Source organism: Pipistrellus kuhlii, unplaced genomic scaffold, assembly GCF_014108245.1.
Source record: "Pipistrellus kuhlii isolate mPipKuh1 unplaced genomic scaffold, mPipKuh1.p scaffold_m20_p_50, whole genome shotgun sequence".
Classification (NCBI taxonomy): domain Eukaryota; kingdom Metazoa; phylum Chordata; class Mammalia; order Chiroptera; family Vespertilionidae; genus Pipistrellus; species Pipistrellus kuhlii.
The window spans coordinates 1,338,676-1,364,151 of NW_023425552.1; the positions used below are offsets into that span (position 1 = coordinate 1,338,676).

General features: G+C 55.6%; 1 protein-coding gene and 1 long non-coding RNA gene across 3 annotated transcripts in view; one reads left to right on the plus strand and one right to left on the minus strand.

Moving 5' to 3' along the window:
* The first annotated feature begins 1,901 nt into the window (after positions 1–1,901).
* Positions 1,902–24,969, plus strand: LOC118706384. The gene is made up of 4 exons (XR_004984007.2): positions 1,902–2,063; positions 18,213–18,219; positions 23,254–23,260; positions 24,958–24,969. It is a non-coding gene; the product is annotated as an uncharacterized LOC118706384 (long non-coding RNA).
* AP3B2 (adaptor related protein complex 3 subunit beta 2) overlaps positions 2,657–25,476 on the minus strand; it is a 29,959-nt gene continuing 7,139 nt past the window's right edge. For both annotated transcript variants that reach the window (XM_036415634.2, XM_045573462.1), the window contains exons 2-26: positions 22,991–23,066; positions 21,739–21,813; positions 21,364–21,459; positions 20,273–20,433; positions 19,101–19,167; positions 18,812–18,994; positions 18,450–18,733; positions 17,911–17,965; positions 17,511–17,582; positions 16,299–16,361; positions 15,884–16,016; positions 15,589–15,698; positions 13,506–13,682; positions 11,691–11,877; positions 10,371–10,489; positions 9,356–9,464; positions 8,875–8,998; positions 8,286–8,469; positions 7,049–7,109; positions 5,805–5,911; positions 5,393–5,621; positions 4,431–4,515; positions 4,086–4,183; positions 3,139–3,277; positions 2,657–3,031 (exon numbers count right to left, since the gene is read on the minus strand). In XM_036415634.2, the coding sequence (XP_036271527.1) occupies positions 2,881–3,031; positions 3,139–3,277; positions 4,086–4,183; positions 4,431–4,515; positions 5,393–5,621; positions 5,805–5,911; positions 7,049–7,109; positions 8,286–8,469; positions 8,875–8,998; positions 9,356–9,464; positions 10,371–10,489; positions 11,691–11,877; positions 13,506–13,682; positions 15,589–15,698; positions 15,884–16,016; positions 16,299–16,361; positions 17,511–17,582; positions 17,911–17,965; positions 18,450–18,733; positions 18,812–18,994; positions 19,101–19,167; positions 20,273–20,433; positions 21,364–21,459; positions 21,739–21,813; positions 22,991–23,066 (3,145 nt within the window). In that variant the 3' untranslated portion in view covers positions 2,657–2,880. The remainder of the gene's footprint in view (positions 3,032–3,138; positions 3,278–4,085; positions 4,184–4,430; positions 4,516–5,392; positions 5,622–5,804; positions 5,912–7,048; positions 7,110–8,285; positions 8,470–8,874; positions 8,999–9,355; positions 9,465–10,370; positions 10,490–11,690; positions 11,878–13,505; positions 13,683–15,588; positions 15,699–15,883; positions 16,017–16,298; positions 16,362–17,510; positions 17,583–17,910; positions 17,966–18,449; positions 18,734–18,811; positions 18,995–19,100; positions 19,168–20,272; positions 20,434–21,363; positions 21,460–21,738; positions 21,814–22,990; positions 23,067–25,476) is intronic.

Sequence of the window (25,476 nt, forward strand, 5' to 3'; positions counted from 1 at the left end):
GGGTTCGATGCCAGTCAAGGGCATGTACCTGGTACCTCAGTTGCAGGCTCTTCCCTGGCCCCTGATCTGGTCGGGCTCATGCAAAAGACAACCAATCGATGTGCTTCTCTCACGCTGATATTTGTCTTTCCCTCTCTCTCTTCCATGTTCTACGAATCAATGGGAAAATATCCTCAGGTGAGGATGAAAATTTTTAAAAAATAAATAAAAGAGCCAAAACCGTTCGGCTCAGTGGATAGAGCATCAGCCTGCGGACTGAAAGGTCCCAGGTTCGATTCAGGTCAAGGGCATGTACGTTGGTTGCGGGCACATCCCCGGTACAGGGTGGGCAGGAGGCAGCTGGTCGATGTTTCTCTCTCATCGATGTTTCTAGCTCTCTATCTCTCTCCCTTCCTCTCTGTAAAATATCAATAAAATATATTACAAAAAATAATAAAAATAAAACAAAAGAACATGTGCTAACGGAACACCTCGTATACCTTTTGGAAACTGCTCAGGCGGCCTCTTTACTCACCGGGAAAGGAATCAGCAGGGCCCAGATCCTTATGGCCACCCCAGAAGCCTGTCCCAGGTGGAGGACTCTGTATCCTCCCTACTCGGTGTCTGTGGGGCAGCAGCGTTGATGGCTGGGACCTGTGAGAAATCCTGGACCTCGGGCCCCATCCCCACCTCCCGCTCTGAGTCTGTCCATCCCTGGGGGATGGGACAGTGTGAGCAGCTGTCCACACCTGCTGTTCCTCCCCCTCCCCAATGGCTGGCTGATCACCGCCCCACCAGGTGGGGGCTCCGGGCCTGTTTTAAACATGGTAATTTATTTTACTCAATTGTTTAAATCCATTATTTAAAAATGTTCAAAAGGCACTTTAAAAAAACATATTTAAAAACACATTTCTCTGACTTATCGGTGATCACTTAAAATAAGCAAGTCACCAGACAGCATTAAACCATTCATGACACTATTACCTTACATAGTTTAAAAATTCCAAAACACATGCCGAAACCTGTTTGGCTCAGTGGATAGAACGTCGGCCTGCAGACTGGAAGGTCCCAGGTTCGATTCCGGTCAAGGGCATATACCTTGGTTGCGGGCACATCCCCAGTAGGAGGCAGCTGATCAATGATTCTCTCTCATCGATGTTTCTAACTCTCTATCCCTCTTTCTTCCTCTCTGTAAAATATCAATTAAAAAATAAATAAAAATTCCAAAACACAAACATTCACTGTAATATAGCACACTGCTTAGCAGTGAGATTAGCTTCCCCTCTAGTAATATACTTCTATGAATTATTCATTTGCAGGGCCCCACAAAGTTATTTAAACTGAACTGATATAAACTGAAAACTAGAGAGGTAAAAAAGTTGAAATAGGACACCAGTGTTAGGTTGGTTTCTCTATAGAGAATTGGTAAAAATGTCTTACTGTAATCTGTATTAAAATTTCTATTTCAACATAAATACTTATATAAACAGAGTTTCGCACCTGATTGGAAAACTCCCCGTATCATGAATTCTCCTTACAGAGGACCCGTGAGGGGACTGGCCATCGGAGAGGACTCGCTTTTAGAGGCTCAGAGGAAGGACTGCGTGGCCTTTTGTTCCTGCTCGGATGGATGTCTCTTCCGCAGAGACGCCTGGGGACTCGGAGACCGTCCTCCCGGGGGCTCTGATCAGAGTCACCCCAGATTCAGTCCAGCCTCCCTGGTCATTCACAAGGGTCTAACGCAGTGGTTCTCAACCTTTCTATTGCCATGACCCTTTCATACAGTTCCTCATGCTGTGGTGACCCCCAGCCATAAAATTTCCATCGCTCCTTCATAACTGTCATTGTGCTACTGTTAATGAATCGTAATGTAAATATCTGTGTTTTTGATGGTCTCAGGTGACCCCTGTGAAAGGGGTCATGACCCACAGGTTGAGAACCGCTAGCAGGGTTGCCTGAGACCATCGGAAAACACAGATATTTACATGACGACTCATAACAGTAGCACAATGACAGTGATGAAGGAGCAACGAAAATGATTTCATGGCTGGGGGTCACCACAGCATGAGAAACTGTATTAAAGGGTGGCGGCAGCCGAAACCGGTGTGGCTCAGTGGATAGAGCGTCGGCCTGCGGACTGAAAGATGCCAGGTTCGATTCCAGTCAGGGGCATGTACCTTGGTTGCAGGCACATCCCTAGTGGGGTTGTGCAAGAGGCAGCTGGTTGATGTTTCTCTCTCATCGACATTTCTAGCTCTCTATCTCTCTCCCTTCCTCTCTGTAAAATATGAATAATATATATATATATATACACACACACACACACCGTATTTTTTGGCGTATAAGACGACTTTTGAAACGAAAAAAAGTCGGGGGCAAAAGACAAAAATTGCACAAAAATTACCTGCAGATCTTGACAGCAAAGTAAGTCTTTTCTTTGAAGTGGGGGGTAGTCTTATACAGCGAATATAGGCCTAAACCTATGTTTTAACTGTAAAATTAGGGGGTAGTCTTATACACCGGAAAATACGGGGTGTGTGTGTGTGTGTGTGTGTGTGTGTATTTTTTTTTTTTAAAGGGTAGCGGCATTAGGAAAATTGAGAACTGGTCTAACGGAACCCTTAGCCACTCCCCCAGCCCCTTAGAACCCGGGAGAAAGGAGAGGTGAGCTGGCCTCTAGAGAGAAGAGCTTTATTGAGAATTTGCTCCATAAATAACTACAGAACGCGGGAGTCAGGGGGGAGCTCTGAGTGCTGACATAAGGAATCTTATCTGAAAAAAGGAGGGGAGAGAGAGAGAGGGAGGGAGGGAGGGAGGGAGGGAGGGAGGGAGAGGAGGGTGCTAACAGCCCAGGTGTCATGAGGGAGAAACAAGTGGCAGAGCAGCCGGAGCACCGGGGGGTCACTGGGTCAGAGCCTGCACCACGTCCTTCACCAGCATGGTGCCGATCACCATCTTCTCGCTGTTGACCGTCAGCTGGGCCGGGCCAGGGGGCCGCGCGTCCAGCGTCAGCAGGACCAGGCTCCCGCTGGTCAGCGTCCTCCCTGCAAACCTGAGGGGGGCGGAGGGAGGGGCTCAGCCCCTGCTGCAGGGGGGCCCTCCTTCACACCAGGCTCAACAGCCCCTCTCTTTCCTGGGGGGGGGAAGGGGCCCCGGTACCTGTACTCATCAGCCGTCCCACAGGGGACACGGCCCAGGTTGGCCGTGGCGGTCACCTTCTGCACCACAGTGTGGTCGCCCCGGCAGCTGTCCGGCAGCGTGAGCTTCTCGGTGATCTCGTTCATGCCCGTCAGCTTTCCTGGGGGCAGAGGTCACAATGAGGGCAGAGGTCACGATGAGGTCAGAGGTCACAATGAGGTCAGAGGTCACGATGGGAACAGAGGTCACGATGAGGGCAGAGGCTGCACTGGGTTCACCGGGGTCTGCCCCCTGGAGCTGCCGACCAAGTTCTCGGCCTGGGCAGGCCCAGAGCCCTCTCGTCCTTGGGTAGGGGGACGTCCCTCTTGGGCCCTGCCCTTCCTCGGGAGACCTCAGGGGTCTCCCCACCCGCCACCCATGGCTCTGTCCATGTCACTGATCGGAGACTCGGTGGCCACTCCTGCTCCCGAGACCCCACACCCAACCAGGTTCAAATCCCTCCCCGGCTCCTGCGGCTGAGTCCTCGCAGAGGGCACTCACTGGTGGCTGCTGCCCTCCTGACCGAGGCCTGGTCCTCACCGGGCCGGCCAGGGTCCAGGCAGCCTCACAGGCGGACCCGAACCAGACCTGGCCAGGCGCTCACACCACCCGGGAACGCCTCACTCAGCGTGGCTGACCTCTCCGGCAGGCCAACTCACACGCTCTCCGGCAGCCGTAGGAGTCCCCTGTCCGCCCTCCTGCCCACCTTCTCTGCAGCCTCTGGAGTGCTGGCCCAGAATTCCCGGCCTGGCCAAGTGCCCGCTCTCTCCACAGCCTCGCTGAAGTGTCTCGGCCCCTGCGGAACCACTGAGGAGCCCCCGCGGCGACCCCCACCCCCACCCCCATGAGCTGAGCATCCACTGCGTGGCTGTGAGCTGGAGCTGACAACCCCAGAGGACGGCTCTGAGCCCCGCCCCGCCCACACTCACCCTGTTCCTTCTTAAACTCATTCTCACTCATGAACACCGGGGCCATCAGCTCCCCGACTGGCGGCTGAATGGAGACGTAGAACTGTCGCACTTGGGTGCTTGGTGCGGGGGAGGGGGGAGAAAAGAGGGGGAGGCAGTGAGGCCCATCTCTCCCCTCGCCTCCCACTTTGGGGGCAGCAGGAGTGGGAGGGGAGGCCGAGGGCCTGGGACGGCTCCCAGACCCTCTGGATCAGGACGTGCGCCCGTACCCCCCGCTGCCACCACCTCCAGCACCACTCCACTGGGACCCCACCACCTCTCCCCGCCCACCCTCTCCCTCACCCCCTCCACGGGGTGGGCACGCACCACAGCTGGAAGTTGGCTGCCTGGGTGGAGTCACAGAAGTTAATGCCCATGACAGCGGTGGCGGACTCTCCGGGGGCCAGGGACTCTGCAGGGGATGAGGCGGGAGGGGGAGAGGGAGAGAGACCGTCACCAGACCGGTCTGCATCCATCCCAGACCCATCCTCCCTCCTCTGCCAGAGCCGACCACCCCCCAGCTGCCCGCCCTGGGGAGACTGTTCCTGGTTTTCTCCTGAAATCTAAACACTCCCCACCCTCCCCACACACACACTTATCCTCTGAAATCAGTCAGTCTTTTCGTTTGTTTTGTTAATCCTCACCTGAGCTTGTTTTCCCATTGATTTTTAAAAAAATATATTTTATTGATTTTTTACAGAGAGGAAGATAGAAGGATAGAGAGTTAGGAACATCGATGAGAGAGAATCATCGATCAGCTGCCTCCTGCACACCCCCTACTGGGGATGTGCCCGGAACCAAGGTACATGCCCTTGACCGGAATCGAACCTGGGACCCTTCAGTCCGCAGACCGACGCTCTATCCACTGAGCCACACCGGTTTCGGCTTTCCCAATGATTTTTAAAGAGAGTAAAAAAGAAAGGGAAAAACAGAGAGAAATACATGGATTGGTTGCCTCCTGAGCCAACCAGGGCTCAGGCTCGGGGAGGAGCCTGCAGCCGAGGTACCTGCCCTGGACCGGAATCGAACCCGGGACCCTTCGGTCCCCAGGCCGAGGCTCTATCCGCTGAGCCACATGGGCTAGGGCTGAAGCTAGTCTTGAAGTGACCGAGCCCAAGCGCCCCCTGCCCTGATGGGGACCCACTCGCTTCCTAGTCTGTCTTGCCCACCACCACCAGGCATGGATCACGCTAGACGCCCGCCCTCTCTGTGCCCCCAGGGCCTGGCCCCCGGCCTGCCAGGGAGGGGGCATCAGCAAGCTGCAGAGAGTGACCGCCCGGGAGCCGCACCGATTTCGGGGAACGCCTGGATGCTGATGCCCGCGGGCAGTTTGGGGGTGCCCACGCGCAGGCCCTTGATGGGGTTGTCGGAGCTGTTGGAGAAGTGGATGTGCAGAGACACCATGTGGGGGTCCCCGGGGAAGGGCTGGCGGCTGAAGGCGTAGTCCACGGCCAGGCCCTCGCCCGCCACGCGGTGCAGCAGCTCCTGCCGCCCCACGCCCGACACTGGGCTCAGCAGCTGGACGGGAGGGAGGAAGGGACGGGGGGGGGGGGGGGTGAGCGAGCAGCAGCCGGCCCAGCCCTGTGTCCCCCTACCCAGGGTCACAGCCACAGGGGCTCAGCGCTGTCCCTTCCATCACCCCCACACACAGACCCACACCCCAGGGCCCAGCACGGAACTGGGGGGTCCCATCCCACTCACCGAGGGCACCAGCGGGGAGTCCGTGAGGGTCAGGCCCTCCAGGTCTGCGGCCAGACTGCTGGACACGACCGTGGGGGGAGACACAGGCTGGGCGCTGGGAGGGGTGACTGTGGATAGATAAGGAAGACTATGAGGCGGGGAGGGGAAGTGGAACTGGCCGGAACTGAGCGGGGCTCCGGGAGCAGACGTTTCAGCACCATGGACAGCGGGGGCAGGTGGCAGCCTGGTGGCTCTAACCACTCTCCACCCCAGCCCCACACCTAGTGCTCTCTCAGGCTTGAAGATGTGCCCTTTTTTATTTTTATTTTTTAATATATTTTATTGATTTTGAACAGAGAGGAAGGGAGAGAGATACAGAGTTAGAAACATCGATGAGAGAGAGTCATCGATCAGCTGCCTCTTGCACACCCCCTACTGGGGATGTGCCCGCAACCCAGGCACATGCCCTTGACGGGAATCGAACCTGGGACCCTTCAGTCCCCAAGCCGACGCTCTATCCATTGAGCCAAACTGGTCTCGGCGATGTTCCCTTTTTTTAAAAAAATATATATTTTATTGATTTTTTACAGAGAGGAAGGGAGAAGGATAGAGAGTCAGAAACATCAATGAGAGAGAAACATTGACCAGGGGATGTGCCCGCAACCAAGGCACATGCCCTTGACCGGAATCAAACCTGGGACCCTTCAGTCCGCAGGTTGATGCTCTATCCACTGAGCAACACCAGCTAGGGCGATGTGTTCTTTTTAAGCATATACATATACATACATATATATATATATATATATATATATATATATATATGTTCTTTTTAAGCATATACATATATAAGCATATACACATATATAAGCATATACATATATATAAGCATATACATGTGTGTGTATATATACATATACATATATATATACATATATATATACATATATATATATACATATATATATATTGTTGATTTCAGAGAGAAAGGGAGGAGAGAGATAGAAACATCAATGTTGAAAGAGAATCATGGATCAGCTGCCTCCTGCATGCCCCCTACTAGGGATCGAGCCTGCAACCCACGCCTGTGCCTTGACCGGGAATCAAACCGTGACCTCCTGGTTCATGGGTGGATGCTCAACCACTGAGCCACACTGGCCAGGCTGTCTGCTCCCCCCACGTCCAAGCCCTGAGGACCCTAACCCAGAGCTCCCTCAGAGTCCCACCCCACAGGCCTCCTTCCCTGTGACCTCTCCCCCGACACTCACAGTCCTCGAGATCCAGCAGGGAGACCTCCTTGGCTGCGGGGGCGCTTTTGCTGCTGGGAGGCTGCAAGAGAATATGGGGAGATGCAAATCAAAACAATAACGCAGTACCATCTCACACCTGTCAGAATGGCCAACATCAACAAATCAACAAACGACAAGTGCTGGCGAGGATGCGGAGAAAAAGGCACCCTCGTTGCACTGCTGGTGGGAATGCAGCCACTGTGGGGAACAGTATGGAGCTTCCTCAAAAAACTGAAAATGGAACTCCCATTTGACCCAGTAATCCCACTTCTAGGAATATATCCTAAGAAACTAGAAACACCCATCAGAAAGGAAATATGCACCCCTATGCTCATAGCAGCAGAATTTATAATAGTAGCTAGATTTGGAAACAGCCTAGGTGCCCGTCAGCAGATGATTGGATCAAAAAATGATGGTACATCTACACAATGGAATACTATGCTGCCATAGAAAAAGAAGGAATTCTTATCATGTGTAGCAACCTGGATGGAATTGGAGAACATCATGCTGAGTGAAATAGCGTGTCAATGAAAGAGAAACACCACATGACCTCACTCATTTATGGATAATAAAGAACATTATAAGCTGATGAACCAAAAGATAGATATGGAGACAGTAAAGCAACAAGCAGACTGTCAAATGACAGCGGGGAGGGTAGAGAGATCTGGGGGAGATAAGAGATCAACTGAAGGATTTGCATGCATGCATATAAGCATAACCAATGGACACAAAACCCTGGGGAGAGAGGGTATGTATGGGAGGTGGGGGGGCAATGATAAGATATGTACACAGATAATAATTTAATAATAATAATAAAAAAGGGGTGTTGCCAAAACCAGCTTAGCTCAGTGGACAGAGCGTCGGTCTGTGAACTGAACGGTCCCAGGTTTGATTCCGGTCAAGGGCATGTACATTGGTTGCGGGCACATCCCCAGTAGGGGGTGTACAGGAGGCAGCTGGTCGATATTTCTCTCACATCAATATTTCCAGCTCTCTATCCCTCTCCCTTCCTCTCTGTAAAAAACCAATAAAATATTTAAAAAAAAAAAAAAAAAAAAGGAGGGGAGTGTTGGACTTTGAAAGAAAAAAAAAGAGAGAGAGAGAACATGGGGTGTGGGCACCAGAGGGAGTGCCGGGGTACAAGGACACGTTGAATGTTCCGGAAGGTGGGAGGGTCCTGTCCCTGAGCCCACCCCCTTCAACCCCAGACCCTCACCGTCTTCTTCCTCCAAGATGCGGGTTCTGCCCGCTCCTCCTCGCTCTCCGACGACGCCTCGGACCCCGAGGAGCTGCTGCTGGAATCGCTGCCCTCCTCCGAGGACGAGCCGTCTGCTCGTCCCTCCGTCGCCTTCTTCCTCTTCTTCCTCTTGCTCTTCTCACCTTCCTCCTCACTCTGGTCACTGCAGGATGGGGGGCGGGGGCAGAGGGTACTCAGGCCCAGCCTGGGATCCCACGCTTGCCTCCCAGAAGCGTTGGGGAAGCCCTGAAAAGTGGGGGTGAGGTGGGGAGCCTGGGCCAAGTGGGGTCCTGGGCCAGCCCGATTGCTTCTCCGTGCTGCATCCTTGGGACCTCCTGCGGCTCTTAAGGGCAGCCTCGCAGGAGCCGGCTGGGGGGTCTGCAGAAGCTGGCTGGGGACTGGGGGTCTGTGAGAGCTGGCTGGGAGTCTGTGGGAGCTGGCTGGGGGGGCGGGTCTTCAGCCCCCCGCCCCCAGCTCACCAGGCTCAGGGGCTCTTAGGAGACTGCCCTGGGCTGTGTGGTTAGCCCATCTTTTCCATAAGAGACCCCAAGCCCCACCCTTCTCTTACCTCTCGCTGCTCCTCCCCTTCTCCTCCTCCTCCTCCTGGTCTTCGTTGTCAGACTCGCTGCTCGACTCCCCAGAGCCGCTCTCGCTGCTGCTGTTGCTGTCCGGCTCGCTCTCGGACTCGGGCTCTGCGGAGGAACCATCTCGGGCTCTTCCCACCTGCCCCCCACCCTCACCCCCCCCCCCCCAGTGCGGGCCTCCCAGGCCCCAGCAGGTGCCCTGGGCTCGAGGCTTCAGATTCAGCTCTGACGCTGCAATCCTCCCCCGACCTGGTGCCACCCAGACCAACGGGACAGAGACCTGCACACACACACACCCGGGACCTGCCATCCCGCAGGTGAGTGAACACACAGGCAGGTGCACACCCCCTTGGATACACAACCAGGTCTCACACACACACACACACACACACACACACACACACACGGGCCTCAGGCAGCACACGTGTGGGCAGCAGCACGGGGCCCGGCTCTCCATCTCCTCACCGCTGTCTGCGGACTCCGTGGGGCCCGACTCGCCCTCCGAGTCCGAGTAGAAGGGTTTCTCCTTCTCCTTCCTCTTCTCCCGGTTTGAGCTCTTGGTCCATTCAGGTACCTGGAGATGGGGGGTGGAGGGGGGTGGCGGGTAAGAGAGTTATTAAACTGGCTGGTGGGGTGGGAATGGAAGCACAGAGCCTCCTGATCCTTCACCCCACCTCTTCCGGGGCCCTGGTCCTGTCCCCCGAGGAGCTACTGTGTTTCCCCGAAAATAAGACATCCTCCGAAAATAAGACCTACTTACAGGTTTCCTTCTGAGTGAAAGTATAAGGCATCCCCCCGAAAATAAGCGTGTGTCCCCCCGCCCCAGCTAACCATGAGAGATGTGGTCCACTGATTCTGAAAGAAATGGAGTCACAAGAAATTCACCAGAAAATTCAGGAATTGGATTGTTAGGATGATGCTCCAGAAGATGATGCCATGATTGTCACTGAATAAATGAGTACATTCTTGATGCTGTAGGATTCACAGTGTGTCTGGTTTGTGTTGACAACGACCGTACTGCCGTACCGTATACAGGGAATAAATTTCCTTTCTTTTCATTTAACAATAAATGTGTGTACCGTATTCTTCTTCATGGAAAAATAAGACATCCCCTGAACATAAGACCTAGCGCATCTTTGGGAGCAAAAATTAATAGAAGACACTGTCTTATGTTCGGGGAAACAGGGTAGTGAGGGGGAGCTGCCCGCAGAGGGGGGCACCGACAAACCGAGGGAGAGAGGGGGGGGGGACAGAGCACTGCAGGCCGAGCAGAGGGCACACGGCACACGGGCGTGGGGACCTCAGTATATTCGCCCAGCAGGCCCACGTGGGTCTCAATAAGGGAGAGATCTTCTTCCTGTGTGCGTGCGGGGAGGGTGTCAGGAGGGCGTGGCCGGCACCCGAGACACCAGGCTCCCTGCCGGCATCGTCGTCGTCTGTCCCTCCACCTGCGCGACTCAACCCCCAACCCCCTGCTCACCTCCACGTTGCGCACGGAGGGGTCTGGGGCCTCCTCGGGCCAGTCCGGGAGCTCCTGGTAGCCCGTGGCCTTGGCATTGAGCAGGTGGGACAGCGAGCCCAGCTGGAAGTGGTCGCGGTCTGGGGGACAGGGTGGGAGGTCAGCCTGAGAGTTGTTTCCTAGGGGCTGGTGTGGATCCTGAATTGGGGGGAGGTGCCCTAGCTGGGTAGATGAAAGGGTGGATGTGCACCCCCCCCCTTTTTTTTTTTAAATATATTTTATTGCCGGGACCGGTTTGGCTCAGTGGATAGAGCGTCGGCCTGCGGACTGAAAGGTCCCGGGTTCGATTCCGGTCAAGGGCATGGGCCTTGGTTGCGGGCACATCCTCAGTGGGGGGGGGGTGTGCAAGAGGCAGCTGGTCGATGTTTCTCTCTCATCGACGTTTCTAACTCTCTGTCCCTCTCAATTCCTCTCTGTGTAAAATCAATAAAAAAAATATATTTTAAAAATAAATAAAATAAAATAAAATGTATTTTATTGATTTTTTTTACAGAGAGGAAGGGAGAGAGATAGAGAGCTAGAAACATCGATCAGCTGCACTCCTGCACACCCCCTATTGGGGATGTGCCAGCAACCAAGGTATATATGCCCTTGACCGGAATCAAACCTGGGACCTCTCAGTCCACAGGCCGACGCTCTGTCCACTGACCCAAACCGGTTTCGGATGGATATGGCCCTTAATCGCTCTTCCACCCCGACCGTCAGGCCCACACGCTAGAGCACATGTGTCAAACACAAGGCCCGCGGGCCAAATCCGTCCCGCCAGGCCTTGCAATGTGGCCCGCACCGCGCTGTCATCACTGCACTCCGCTGCGTTTCCATCACAATGACAGTTTATGACTGTTCAGTAAACCATTCGGCTCGCGATTAGGCTGGATTTTAGATTTTGGCCCCTTCTCTGATTGAGTTCGACACCCCTACGCTAGAGGGAAGGTGGTCTGGCCTGACCAGAGCAGGCTGAGGGGTGGAGGCAGGTGGGGGCAGAGGAGGGTGCGGGCCCCCGGGCGCTGCTGGCCTGTCTGCTTGGGTCTGGCCCTGGGTGGTGGGAATGAAGAGTCTCGTCTCTTCCGGGGGGGGGGGGAAGCAGTAGGGGCTGGGTGCTTGGTACTCAGTACTGGGTGCTCAGTACTGCCAGGCTCCACATGGAGGCACCGGAGGGGATGAGCGCAGAGACGGGGAATGAGAGGCTGGCCTGGCTGGGTCAGGGCCCGGAGGGGAGAGAGGAGATTTTTCCCATCTGCCCCTTCCCTCCGATGGGGGGGTCCCCACGTCGGCTCCCACCTTTGAAGGATGACTCCAGGACGGGGGCGGGCTTGGGCGCCAGGAAGAGCTTCTTGGCGTGGCGGCTGAGGGCCCCGCCCTGCTCGGAGGGCACGATGAGCTGCCGGGTGAAGCGGGCGCGGTCCCGGATGTCGTAGTTCTGGTCGTACTTGGCCAGGCTCAGCACGTACTGGGTCAGCAGCTTGGTCTGGGGGTGGGGGGGGGGGCGAGAGAGGGTCGGCACCCGTCAGAGTGGGTGGGGAGGGGCACGGGAGGTCCCGGGCCAGGCTCTGAACGACACCTCTGCATGGGGCTGCCCTCCCTCTTAGACCACTGCCTTCCCTCCCTCCATCCCAGTCCTTCCCACAGCCTTTGTGTCCCCTCACCTCCCTGACTCTGGACCCCAACTTTTTTTTTTTTTTTTTTTTTAATATATATTTTATTGATTTTTTTTTTACAGCGAGGAAGGGAGAGGGATAGAGAGTTAGAAACATCGATGGGAGCCGAAACCGGTTTGGCTCAATGGATAGAGCGTCGGCTTGGGGACTGAAAGGTCCCGGGTTTGATTCTGGTCAAGGACATGTACTTTAGTTGTGGGAACATCCGCAGTAGGGGGTGTGCAAGAGGCAGCTGATCGATGACTCTCTATCATCGATGTTTTTAACTCTCTATCTCTCTCCCTTCTTCTCTGTATAAAAAATCAATAAAATATATATTAAAAAAAAAAAAAGAAACATCGATGAGAGAGAGTCATCAATTGGCTGCCTCCTGCACACCCCCTACTGGGGATGTGCCTGCAACCAAGATTTATGCCCTGAACAGAATCGAACCCGGGACCCTTGAGTCTGCAGGTCATCGCTCTATCCACTGAGCCACACTGGTTAGGGCCCAACTTTTTTTTTTTTTTTTTTTTTTTAATCCTCACCCGAGGATATTTTTTTCCCATGATTTTTGGAGAGAGTGGAAGAGAGGAGGGAGAGACAGAGAGAAGCATTGATGTGAGAGAAACGCATTGATTAGTTGCCTTCCTGCATGTGCCACGACCAAGAGGGAGGAGCCTGCAACCAAGGTACGTGCCATTGACTGGAATTAAACCCAGAACCCCTCAGTCCACAGGGCAATGCTCTATCCACTGAGCTACACCGCCTAGGGCCTGACCCCAACTTTGACAGCTGCCTGTTGGGCCTTGGACTCCATTCATTCGTCCTCAGACTTGTGGTCCCAGGTCGGTGGTCTCCACGGCCATGGTCCTCCCCGGAAAGGCTCTGCTGAGAGCACAGCCAGCTGCAGAGCCTCTGCCGTGGGCTTGCTGAGGCCCCAGACCCCCACCTCTCCATCTCTCCATTTCTGCCCGATCCCTGCCTAGTCTACCTGTCTTTTTCTTTTCCTTTTTTAAATATATTTTTATCGACTTCGGAGAGGAAGGAAGAGGGAGAAATAGAAATATCACTGATGAGCCGAAACCGGTCTGGCTCAGTGGATAGAGCGTCGGCCTGCAGACTAAAGGGTCCCGGGTTCGATTCCGGTCAAGGGCATGGACCTTGGTTGCGGGCACATTCCCTAGTAGGGCGTGTGCAGGAGGCAGCTGGTCGATGTTTCTCTCTCAACGATGTTTCTAACTCTCTATCCTTCTCCCTTCCTCTCGGTAAAAATTAATAAGATACATATTTTTAAAAACAAAGTGATTGTGTATCATAATTTTTTTTAAAAAAATTTAAAAAATCAATGGAGCCGGGACCGGTTTGGCTCAATGGATAGAGCGTCGGCTTGGGGACTGAAAGGTCCCAGGTTCGATTCCGGTCAAGGGCATGTACCTTGGCACCCCTCGATCTGTACCTGCTTCGAGTTGGTCAGGTAGAGCTTGGCCGCCAGGTTGATGACCTGCAGCTTGACGATGTCCTCCTCGGCCGTGAAGGACTTGGCCATCTTCCGGAGGACGTCGGGGGCGATCTTGGGGACGTGCTCGCAGTACTCGCCGATGAGCCACAGGATGCTGGCGCGGGCCATGGGCACCTGCGGCGGCGGAGGGAGAGGCGTCGGGACCTCGGGGAAACAGGGCACAGGGGCAGGCACAGAGCCTGCCAGGGTATCGGCGTCCTCCCATCTGCACCGGCCGAGGTGTGATGGGCTCCTCCGGAAACGAGAGTGGGGGCAGCGGGAGAGGTATTAAAAGGTGGGCAGCCTTGCCAAAACCGGTTTGGCTCAGTGTGTTGGCCTGCGGACTGAAAGGTCTTAGGTTCGATTCCGGTCAAGGGCATGTAAGTTGGTTGTGAGCACATCCCCGATAGGGGGCGTGCCAGGGGCAGCTGGTTGATGTTTCTCTCTCATCGACATTTCTAGCTCTCTCTCCCTCTCCTTTCCTCTCTGTGGAAAATCAATAAAATAAAATAATAAAATAAAATAAATAAAATAAATAAATAAAATAAAATAAAATAATAAAATAAAATAAAATAAATAAAATTAAAATAAAATAAAATAAATGAAATGAAATAAAATAATAAAATTAAAATAAAATAAAATAATAAAATAAAAGGTGGGCAGTCCGATTGATGTAGCTCAGTGGCTGAGCATCCACCTTGGGAGTTTGCGGTTCGATTCCTGGTCAAGGGCACATGCCTGGGTTGTGGCTCGATCCCCAGGGTGGGGTGTGCAGGAGACAGCCAATCAATGACTCTCTCATCATTGTTGTTTCTGTCTCCCTCTCCCTTCTCTGAAATCAATAAAATTATATATGTTTTTTAAAAGGTGGGCGTTTCCCGGGCAGCACAGCCCTTCTTCCCTGGGGTTCCACTGGCTTCTTTTCTTTTTAAAATACATTTTTATTGATTTCAGAGAGGAAGGGAAAGAGGGAGAGAGATAGAAACAACAATGATGAGTGAGAATCATGGATCGGCTGCCTCCTACACGCCCCACACTGGGGATCGAGCCTGCAAGCCGGGCAGGTGCCCTGACTGGGGAATTGAACCTGGGACCCTTCAGTCCTAAGGATGATGCTCTATACACTGAACCATACTGGTCAGGTTCACTGGCTTCTTCAAGCCCTAATGTCAGTCCAGGTTTTAAAGACTGATTTCCTGGATCCGCTATGTCCTCAATGCTTTTGCTCCGTGTCACTCTTCCTGAATCTCCAGGAACACCTCGTTTCAAAGTTTCAACTTGCCAGGAAAACACAGGACCTGTCAACCAGCCACCCCTGGCGAGAGGGTTGGAGAAAACACAAAAGGGGTGCTCAGTGAGGGATCCCCAAGGGGAAGGTGAATCTTGGGCAGTAAGGTCAGAGCCACATGACCCCAGCTTTCCCATGGGGGGGGGGGAAGGAGAGAGAGAGAGAGAGAGAGAGAGAGAGAGAGAGGCAGAAAGAAAGAAAGGAAGGAAGGAAGGAAGGAAGGAAGGAAGGAAGGAAGGAAGGAAGGAAGGAAGTGCCGAAACCGGTTTGGCTCAGTGGTAGAGCGTCGGTCTGCAGACTGAAAGGTCCCAGGTTCGATTCCAATCAAGGGCATGTACCTTGGTTGCGGGCACATCCCCGGTAGGGGGTGTGCAGGAGGCAGCTGGTCGATGTTTCTCTCTCATCGACATTTCTAGCTCTCTATCTCTCTCCCTTTCTCTCTGTAAAAAAAAAAAAAAAATCAATAAAATATATTTTCAAAAAAAAAAGAAAGAAAGAAAGAAAGAAAGGGGAGAAAGAGAGAAAGAGAAAGGAAGGAAGGAAGGAAGGAAGGAAGGAAGGAAGGAAGGAAGGAAGGAAGAGGGAGGGGGAGAATGAGAGGAAGGAAGGAAGGAAGGAAGGAAGGACCTATTAGAGCCAGTGTGGGAGGACTGGAGGTTGATTTTGTTAATTCTAGGGGCTTGGGATCAGGGAAGGACGCAGGGGTGGGTAAGGTGGGGAGCGGAGGGGGCGCGGCGTCACTGCGGTCCGCACCTGGATGTTGTCCGTGAGCTTCGCCAGGTGCTTGATGATCTCCCCGTGCTGCGCCGGCTGCATCTGCAGCAGCTTCTTAATGACGACCACCGACTCCGCCACCACCAGCTCTGCGGGACGGGAGAGCCGGATGGACAGGTGGACGGACCCTGCAGCGCCCCAGACCCCGGCTCTCTTCTCCTCACCCCCTGCACTCCTCCGGGGGCCCTGAGAGACGCAGGGACACCTGGAGTGAGGCGGACAGACGGACGGGCACGCCTGGTCATAAACGTAGGACGCCCGGACCAGCACTGACCGTCGCGGTTGGACAGCAGCTGCACCAGGCCGTTGAGGCAGGTGTCTCGGACCCGGCCGATGTTGGTGGCGCAGCGTCCGATGGCCTGGATCGTGGCCGCCACGAAGTCCTTGTCCATGCTGCGGATGTAGGTCTGCGGGACATCGGCGACGGGGTGACCCCTCAGGGGCCCTGTCGCTCCTCGTTCAGTGACTCCTCGCGCCGGAGACTGAATTCCGGGAGGGGAAGTGGCACCCTCACCCGCTGCCCAGGGATTCCCTGGTCTCATCGGGAAAGAACCTAAGATACAGTAACCACCGTTTCTCCACTCGGGCCCCTTAAGAGACAGACGGTCGGCCCACAGGGCGACTCTCGCTGCACGGGAGCTGCGGGCTGCTCACCGGGCACCCTGGATGGGACCGGCCCCAGCCCGTACCTGGAATTCCCGCAGGACCGTGGGAATGTTGGTCTCATTGGCCAGGTTGGTCAGCACTTCCAGCTGCAGGAAAGGCAGAGAGCGGGCAGGTCCTGTGCTGTCACACCAGACACATCCTACACACCAGCAAACCCTCCTCAGGCAGCCCCTGGCCAGGGAGCTGACAGGTCAGAAGCCTGTCCTCGCCGAAACCGGTGTGGCTCAATGGATAGAGCATCGGCTTGGAGACTGAAAGGTCCCGGGTTCGATTCCGGTCAAGGGCGTGTACCTTGGTTGCGGGCACATCCCCAGTAGGGGGTGTGCAAGAGGCAGCTGATCGATGACTCTCTCTCATCGATGTTTCTAACTCTCTATCCCTCTCCCTTCCACTCTGTACAAAATCAATAAAATATATTAAAAAAAAAAAAAAAAAAAGCCTGTCCTCACCGCATGAGGACCTTTTTTGCCTCTTAAATGGATTCCCCGACAGATGCACTGACAGCCTGAGCATGTCACCTCGCCCCCATCCATTGAAAACGGAAAGCCTGCCCTAGCCGGTGTGGCTCAGTGGATAGAGCGGTCCCGGGTGTGATTCTGGTCAAGGGCACGTACTTCGGTTGCAGGCTCCTCCCCGGCCAGGGCCCTGGTCAGGATGTGTGCAGGAGGCAACCGATGGATGTGTTTCTCTCACGTTGATGTTTCTCTCTGTTTTTCCCCTCTCTCTTCCAGTCTCTCTAAAAATCAATGGAAAAAAATATCCTCAGGTAAGGATTGAAATAATAATAATAATATTAATAAAGAAAACATAAAGCCCCGGCTGGTTTGGCTCAGTGGATGGAGCGTTGGCCAGCAGATTGAAGGGTCCCACGTTCAGTTCCGGTCAGGGGCGTGGGTGCCTTGGTTGCGGGCACATCCCCGGTAGGGGGTGTGCAAGAGGCAGCTGGTTGATGTTTCTCTCTCATCGACGTTTCTAGCTCTCTAGCTCTCTCCCTTCCTCTCTGTAAAAAAGCAATAAAATATATTTAAAACAAACAAACAAACAAAAAAAAAACGGGCAGGTATAGAACAGGTCGAGGCAACAGGTCGAGGCAAAGGTCAGTTCCCTTCCCCATCGCCCCCCACCCCCCACACACATGGGCAGGCGCCCAGGGGGCCACTGTGAATACCTGAGTGGGTCTGTGGGGACGAGGGGCGTGGCCAGAGAGGCCACACCCACTTCGGTACGTCACTCACCTTCAGGATCTTGATCTGGGTGGGGTCGGTGGACCGGATGTAGAAGCTCTTCAGGTAGGGCTCGAACATACCCTGGCACGGGAGAGGCAGCCAGGGAGTCAGTCCCCCACAGCCTCTCTTCCAGGGCCCCCTCCCCCTGCTCCCCACTGCCCCTCACTCCTCAGTTTCCCCCTCCTCCCTCTGGATCTGACCGGTCTTTCTTCATGGCCTTTCCTTCCTAAGTGGCCCCCAGGATCCTGCATTTGGGGTCTCCCCTCCCCCACGCCGCACTGCCAAAGCCCTCTCCCAGCCTGCTTCTCCCCGGAAGCCCTGGCGCCATGAGCTCATGGTGCCACCGAAGCCACCCTTGGACTGGACGGGGGGGACGGACGGGGAGGGCAGTCCTTGGTCACTTGCTCACCCGGCGCTTGATGGACATGGTGGCCACGTTCTGGAGCACCACGTACTGCACCTCACTGCGGAGGAGGGTCAGAGGTTAAGCGGGGCCCTCGCTGGGGTAAGAGGCAGCCGTGGGGGGAAGGAAAGTGGACCAAGTGTAGGAAGGAGGAGGGGACCGGTGTGGCCAGGGCACCAGTAAAGAGGAGATGTGCTGGTGTGGGCAGGTAGGAGGTTATGATGGGGCTCAAGGCCCAGAAATGGGATGGTCCAGGGCAGGGTTGGCCAGGCGAGTGGGAGGGGCCAGGGCCAGTTGGATGGGACCAGGGCCAGTGTGGGCGTGGCCAGGAAGTGGACGGGACCATGGCTGGCGTGGGCGTGGCCAGGGCGGGAGTGGCCAGTGGGCGGGGTGGGCGTGGCCAGGGAGAGGAATGTGGGTGTGACAGGGCTTGTGTGGGGCGTGGCCAGGGCAGGTATGGGCGGGGCCAGGGCGAGGAATGTGGGCAGGGGCCAGGGCTGGGGTGGGCGGGACCAGGACCGGTGTGGGCGGGGCCAGGGCCGCACCTGTGGCTGCGCAGCAGGCGCACCAGCGCCTTGGCGATGACGCCCACCTCGGCCTTGGGCGCCAAGTGGAAGTAGAGCTGCGCCACGGCCATGACCACGGCGGCGCTGCGGCTCTGCAGCAGCGGCTTCGTGTTGCGCAGCAGCAGCCGGTGGTCGGGATCCATGACATAGGGCTTCCGGGCGGGCAGCGCCGCGGTGGCCGCCTCCTCGGACCCTGCGCCCTTGGCCTCGTCCTCCTCCGAGCCATAGAAGGCTTTCTCGGGGTTCTCCTCCAGCAGGGATTCCTGCAGGGAAGACAGGGGAGTGGAAGGGGTGCAGGCAGCGGGCGTGGGTGGGGTTGGGGGGATGGGGCGGGCACTCACGTTCTGCGTGGGGCTCAGGAACTGCGTGCGCGCGTAGCGGGTGAGCATGCTGATGATGACCACCTGGCCCCACTCCTCCACGTCGATGAGCAGGTTGCAGAGCTTCCGGTAGTTCTTGTGGATCAGGTCGATGCGCTCCGGGCACACCTCCTCGAAGGCCATCACCACGCTGCCCGCCACCAGCTGAGGAGCGAGAGGGTCATGGGGAGGGTGGAGGGAGGGAGGGCCGAAGGGCCTCCTGTCAGGCTCCTTCCCGCCGCCCAGCCAGCCTGTGCAACCCTGGACGCACCGTGGTCTTGTCGGCCAGGAGCTTCTCAATGACCTCGATCAGTTGGTCCTTCTGGTCGGAATCCAAACTGCGGGAGGAAGTGGTGAGAGGGCCCTGCCCCACCCTTCTCCATCCTTCTCAGCTGCCCCTGCCTCCTCCATCCTTGCCAGCTGCCCCTCCCTTCTCCATCCTTCCCAGCGTCAGCCCAGGTTGTGCTCACCTCCCTCACCCCAACCCTGGTAGGAGCGTGCTCCACGGTCCCCCATCTGTCAGTTCCCAACACAGGGCCTGCAACCTGGGCATCTGCCCTTGACCTGAATCGAAGCTGGGACCCTTCAGTCCTCAGGCAGACTGAGCCAAACGGGCTAGGGCCCCAAACTGTCTTAAACCAGCTGAAGAGTAAAAAAAAAAAAAAAAAAAGAAGAAGGGTATGCCTGACCGGTTTGGCTCAGTGAATAGAGCGTCGGCCTGCGGACTCAAGGGTCCCAGGTTCGATTCCGGTCAGGCGCATGTACCTTGGTTGCGGGCACATCCCCAGTAGGGGGTGTGCAGGAGGCAGCTGGTCAATGTTTCTCTCTCAATGATGTTTCTAGCTTTCTATCCCTCTCTCTTCCTCTCTGTAAAATACCAATAAAATATATTTTTTTAAAAAGGAGGGTATGTCTGACCAGCATGGCTCAGTGGTTGAGCATGGACCTATAAACCAGGAGGTCACAGTTCGATCCCCTTGGGGACACATGCATCCCCAGTGGGGGGCGTGCAGGAGGCAGCCGATCCATGATTCTCTCTTATCCCACTGATGTTTCTATTTCTCCTTCTCCCTTCCTCTCTGAAATCAATAAAATAAAATAGAAATACATTTAAGCCAAAACCGGTTTGGCTCAGTGGATAGAGCGTCGGCTTGGGGACTGAAGGGTCCCGGGTTCGATTCTGGTTGAGGGCACGTACCTTGGTTGCAGGCACATCCCCAGTGGGAGGTGTGCAGGAGGCAGCTGACAGATGTTTCTCTCTCATCAACCTTTCTAGCTCTCTATCTCTCTCCCTTCCTCTCTGTAAAAAATCAATAAAATATATTTTTTAAAAAATACATTTAGAAAAAAAGCAAAGCAGCATGCAAGACCTGGGACAGGCCAGGGGTGGGCTGGGGACTTGGGGAACCCCCCCCCAGGAGTGGGGGCGGGGCGGGGGCACACCTGTAGAGCTTGGGGATAGCGTGGGCAGCCGTTTTCCGCACGTAGGGCGACATGTCCGAGGCAGCCTCCTTGATGGCCAGCATCATGATGGGCACGATGATGGGCACGCGGATGCTGGAGAGGACGCGGAGGGCGCTGGCGCGGATCAGCTGGTTGGGGTCCTGAGGGCAGAGGGGGGGGCAGCGCCCTGAGAGGCCACCCCCGAGGACTGCACTGCCCCTGGCTACCCCCAGCTCTGGCTTCCTTGCCCCGTTCTGACCCTGGAGGATGTGCCAGGGGTGGGTACCCGGGTGGGGGGCGGGGGCACTGCTTGAAGGCATGGACTCTTGGCCCTGGCTGCACAAATCGGACATCTAAGCGGGTGTGGCACTGGGCTGCTTTGTTTTTAGGAAGAGGGGAGAACTCTCGGAGCACCTAACGTTCCTACCCGGTTTCCCCGAAAATAAGACAGTGTCTTACATTAATTTTTGCTCCCAAAGATACGCTAGGTCTTATTTTCAGGGGATGTCTTATTGTTCCATGAAGAAGAATACGGTACACATTTATTGCTAAATGAAAATAAAGGAAATTTATTCCCTGTATACGGTACGGTAGTACGGTAGTTGTCAATAGAAACCAGACACACTGTGAATCCTACAGTATCAAGAACTTACTCATTTATTCAATGACAATCATGTCATCATCTTCTGGAACATCATCCTCACAATCCAATTCCTGAATTTCCTGGTGAATTTCTTGTGACTCCATTTCTTTCAGAATCAGTGGACCAAATCTCTCATGTTTAGCAATAGCATTCTGAGACAGAGCCTGGGGGGGGGGGGCTTATTTTCGGGGGGGTGCCTTATATTTCACTCAGAAGGAAACCTGTAAGTAGGTCTTATTTTCGGAGGATGTCTTATTTTCGGGGAAACACTGTACACGGCCCCTGTTCCTCAGTTCCCTTGTGCTCATGCATAGGCCGCTCCCAGCAAATGCAAGCTGCTCTCCCTTCTAAGAGTCCGTCCTTCCATGCCTCTCCCCAACGAACCTCTCCTCCAACACAGCACCATCGGGGCCCCGCCCCATGGAAGCACACGCACCCAGGCACTGACCTTGAGGCCGCGCTGAAAGGTGGAGATGGACAGCAGGGCCAGGTCTTGCTGCTCCTCGGCGTAACGCACCAGGTACACGTACACCAGCTTCTTCACCTGAGGGGGGGGAGGTGAGTTTCCAGCGGGGACCGGTGCCCCCTCCCCATGGATGTCCTCAGCCCGGCGGGCTGCGGTCCTCGGGGACAGACCCCCCCGGTGGGGAAGAGCATCCCTTGGGTGCTGCCCACCCACCTTCCCTCTGACCCACATCCAGTTCAGGGGCAGGTGGACAGGACCGGGGACATTTCCGAGCCGGGCAGGCCCCCCCGGGGAGGGGCTGGAGGCCCCCTCCCTCACCCCGGACCGGCAGGAGGCCCCTCGCCGGGGAGCGCTCACCTCGATGTTCTTACAGGCCACGTTCTTCACCACCGCGGGAAACAGGTCTGAGGCGTTCTTTCCCCGGGCGATCATCTGGATGGGGAGGTCAAGGTCAGGAGGAGAGGAGGAGATGGAGGAGATGGAGGAGATGGAGGAGGAGGAGATGGAGGAGGAGGAGGAGGAGGAGGAGGAGGAGGAGATGGAGGAGATGGAGGAGGAGGAGATGGAGGAGGAGAAGGAGGAGGGGGAGGAGGAGAAGGAGGAGGAGGAGGAGGAGGAGGAGGAGAAGGAGGAGGAGGAGGAGAAGGAGGAGGAGGAAGAGGAGAAGGAGGAGGAGAAGGAGGAGGAGGAAGAGGAGAAGGAGGAGGAGGAAGAGGAGAAGGAGGAGGAGAAGGAGGCGGAGAAGGTGAGGAGAAGGAGGAGGAGAAGGAGAGAGGAGGAGGTGGATAGAGAGATGGAGGGGGAGGAGATGGAGGCGGGAGGAGGAGAAATGGAGGAGATGGAGGAGGAGGAGATGGAGGAGGAGAAGGAGGAGGAGGGGGAGGAGGAGAAGGAGGAGGGAGGAGGAGGGAGGAGGAGAAGATACGGAGGAGGCAGGAGGAGAAGGAGGAGGAGGAAGAGGAGAAGGAGGAGGAGAAGGAGGAGGAGGAAGAGGAGAAGGAGGAGGAGGAAGAGGAGAAGGAGGAGGAGAAGGAGGAGGACGTGGAGGAGGAGGAGGACGTGGAGGAGGAGATGGAGGAGATGGAGGAGGAGGAGGAGATGGAGGAGGAGGAGGAGGAGGAGGAGGAGGAGGAGGAGATGAAGGAGGAGGAGGAGGAGATGGAGGAGATGGAGGAGGAGGAGGAGGAGGGGGAGGAAGAGAAGGAGGAGGAGGAGGAGGAGAAGGAGGAGGAAAAGGAAGAGGAGGAGGAAAAGGGAGAGGAGGAGGTGCAAGAAGAGAAGGAGGAGGAGGAGGAGAAGAGGAGGAGGAGGTGGAGGAGGAGGAGGAAGAGGTGGAAAAGAAGGTGGAAGAGAAGGAGGAGGAAGAGGAGAAGGAAGAGGTGGAAGAGGAGAAGGAAGAGGAGGAAAAGGAGGAGGAGGAGGAGGAGGAGGAGGAGGAAGAGGAGAAAGAGTAGGAAGAGGAGAAGGAAGAAGTGGAAAAGAGAAGGAGGAGGAGGGAGGAGGCCAGCACTTAAACGAAGATGGTCCGGAGATGGACATGCTCTTTGACCCCAGGCCCCTTCCCCAAGGAAGACCCCCTTTTTTTCTCCCCCTCCCCCGCCACCCTTACCGCCACGATCCTCTTCATGGCCTCCAGCTTGAGGGAATCCTTGTTGCTGTCCAGCATCTCCTTCAGGTCATCGTGCCTGGCGGGAGGCACAGGGAGTCAGCGGAGGCCACAGGGTGGGGGTGGGGCTGTTAATCCGGAGGGTCCACACAGAAAGAAGGGGTGTGGGTGGGGCTGGCTCAGGCAGGACCCCGTCAGAGGGGGAGGGGAAGACATGTGAGTCAGACAGCGATATGGGTTGGACTGTGTCCCACTCCAAAAAAGAGATGTTGAGTCCTAGCCAGTGTGGCTCAGTGGATAGAGTGCCAACCTGTGGACCAAAGGATCCCGGGTTCGATTCCGTCAGGGGCATGTACGTTGGCTTCAGGTTCTTCCCTGGCCCGGGCCCTGGTCGGGCTCATGCGGGAGGCAACCAATCAGTGTGTTTCTCTCACATCGATGTTTCCCTCTGTCTTTCCCTCTCTCTTCCATTCTCCCTAAATGTCAGATATTCGAGAGAGGATTAACAACAAACAAAAACAGACATGCTGAAGTCGTAATTCCTGAGCCCCAGAAGGTGACTTTATTTGCCGTTTTAACTAGTAGTTAGGATGAGGTCATACTGGAGTAGGGTGGGACCAGTGTTCTTATAATAAGACTAGAGGCCCAGTGCATGAAATTTGTGCATGGAGCGGGGTGTGTGTGTGTGTGTGTGTGTGTGTGTCTCCCTCAGCCCAGCCTGTACCCTCTCCAACCCAGGACTCTGGAATTGGGCCTAAACCGGAAGTCAAACATCCCTCTCACAATCTGGGACCGCTGGCTCACCTGCCTGCCTGATCGCCTCTAACCGCCCCCGCTGCCAGCCTGGCTGCCCCAACTGCTCTCCCCTGCTGGCCTGGTCGCCCCATGCAGCCTACTGTTTGGTCATCCGTCTGGTTGTTTCGGTGGTAACGGCCCCTGGCTTTTTATATATTAGGATGACCCAGGTGGGGGAGGAGCCTGCAACCGAGGTACATGCCCTTGACCAGAATCAAACCCAGGACCCTTCAGTCCGCAGGCTGATTCTCTATTTCCCGGGAGACAAACCCGCTAGGGCTTTATTAACATTCTTAACTTCAAAAAGAAGCAGTAAGAACTTATTCATTCATTCATTCACTCACCATTCAACAAATACTTTGTTGCTAGGCTGCCCTGTGAGCATAGAGACTGAAACCTGGGGCTCTGATCCACAGGCCGACTCTCTAACCACTGAGCCAAACCGGCTAGGGCCTATTTGAGATTCCTGATGATGCATTTTAGGCTTCTAAGTTCAGCTGCATCAGCCTCAAGAGATCCTGGGCCCTCCTGGGGAGCCAGGTGGGTGCCCTCGCTGATAGATCCTCCCGTCCTCCAGTTGATGGACAGACATAAACCCCACCTGTGGCCAGACATTCCTGAGCTCTGAACCACCAATCAGCACCTGCCAAATACCCTAAGCCCCCCCCCCCCATTCCTAAGTCCCTAGGTCCCTAATCACCAATCAGTGTGTGTGCTGAGTGCCCTAAGCCCCGCCCCCTATCCTTAAAGATGCTTGTACGCCCACCTCGCCCCGTTGCTGGCTCTCTTCCGCCCCTCTCCTTGGAAGCAGCCGGCAGGGGTACCCTTCCCTCCAATAAAGCCTGTGTGGGTCCTGCCATCCCGGTCTCTGGCTACCTTCTCTATCTAATCTATCACTTGCTTGTCACTCCTGGGAGTAGGGAGGTTGGAGATTTCTTTAAAACTGGGTGTTCTCTATAGAGCAGAGCGCTCCTCACACCCAGGTGTCCTCGCCGCACCCACAGATGCCACAGGCACTTGTCAGAGGCACCCCCCCCCCCCCGGCCCCAGGCCTGCGCTAGGGCACCCACACCACTCCCACCCACCCAGCTTGCTGCACACACTCCAGGCCCCTGAAGGTCCCAGGCCCTGGGCCACGGAGAACTAAAGGGGGGGGGAGGGGAGGGGGAAGGCAGGAACCACTGGGTGTAGGCAGGAGCGCAGGCAGGCAGGACTGTCAGATGCCACCAACATACACAGACCGCCTGGGGCCCCTCATCCTCACTCTCACCAGCGACTGCTCCCCAGAGGGAGGGGACGGGAGGAGCACAGCGGCTCCGAGGCCTTGAAACCTTACTCTCCGAGGTCAGATCCCCTTACATCGCTCCCTGACCTGACCCCTTGTCTGGCCGGAGGGACTCTCTGGGGTGAAGCGAGCATCTGAGGCCAGTCATGCTCCCTGCTCACCCACACGTTCCAATTCACAAGCCGGGAAAGGCTGGCCAGACTCTGTCTGAGCTTTATCCTGTCCCTAAACCTCACCTACAGCTCGTTCCAACCAAGGCCTGGGGGAGGGAAAAGGTCAGTATGGGACCTCAACCCTCCATCATTTTACTACCCTCCTCCCCCCGCTCAGAATTCTGGGGATTTACGCTCCCGGTCACTTCCTCATATTCAGGCCCCGTGTCCCACCTGGACCCTAAATGCCAGCCCAG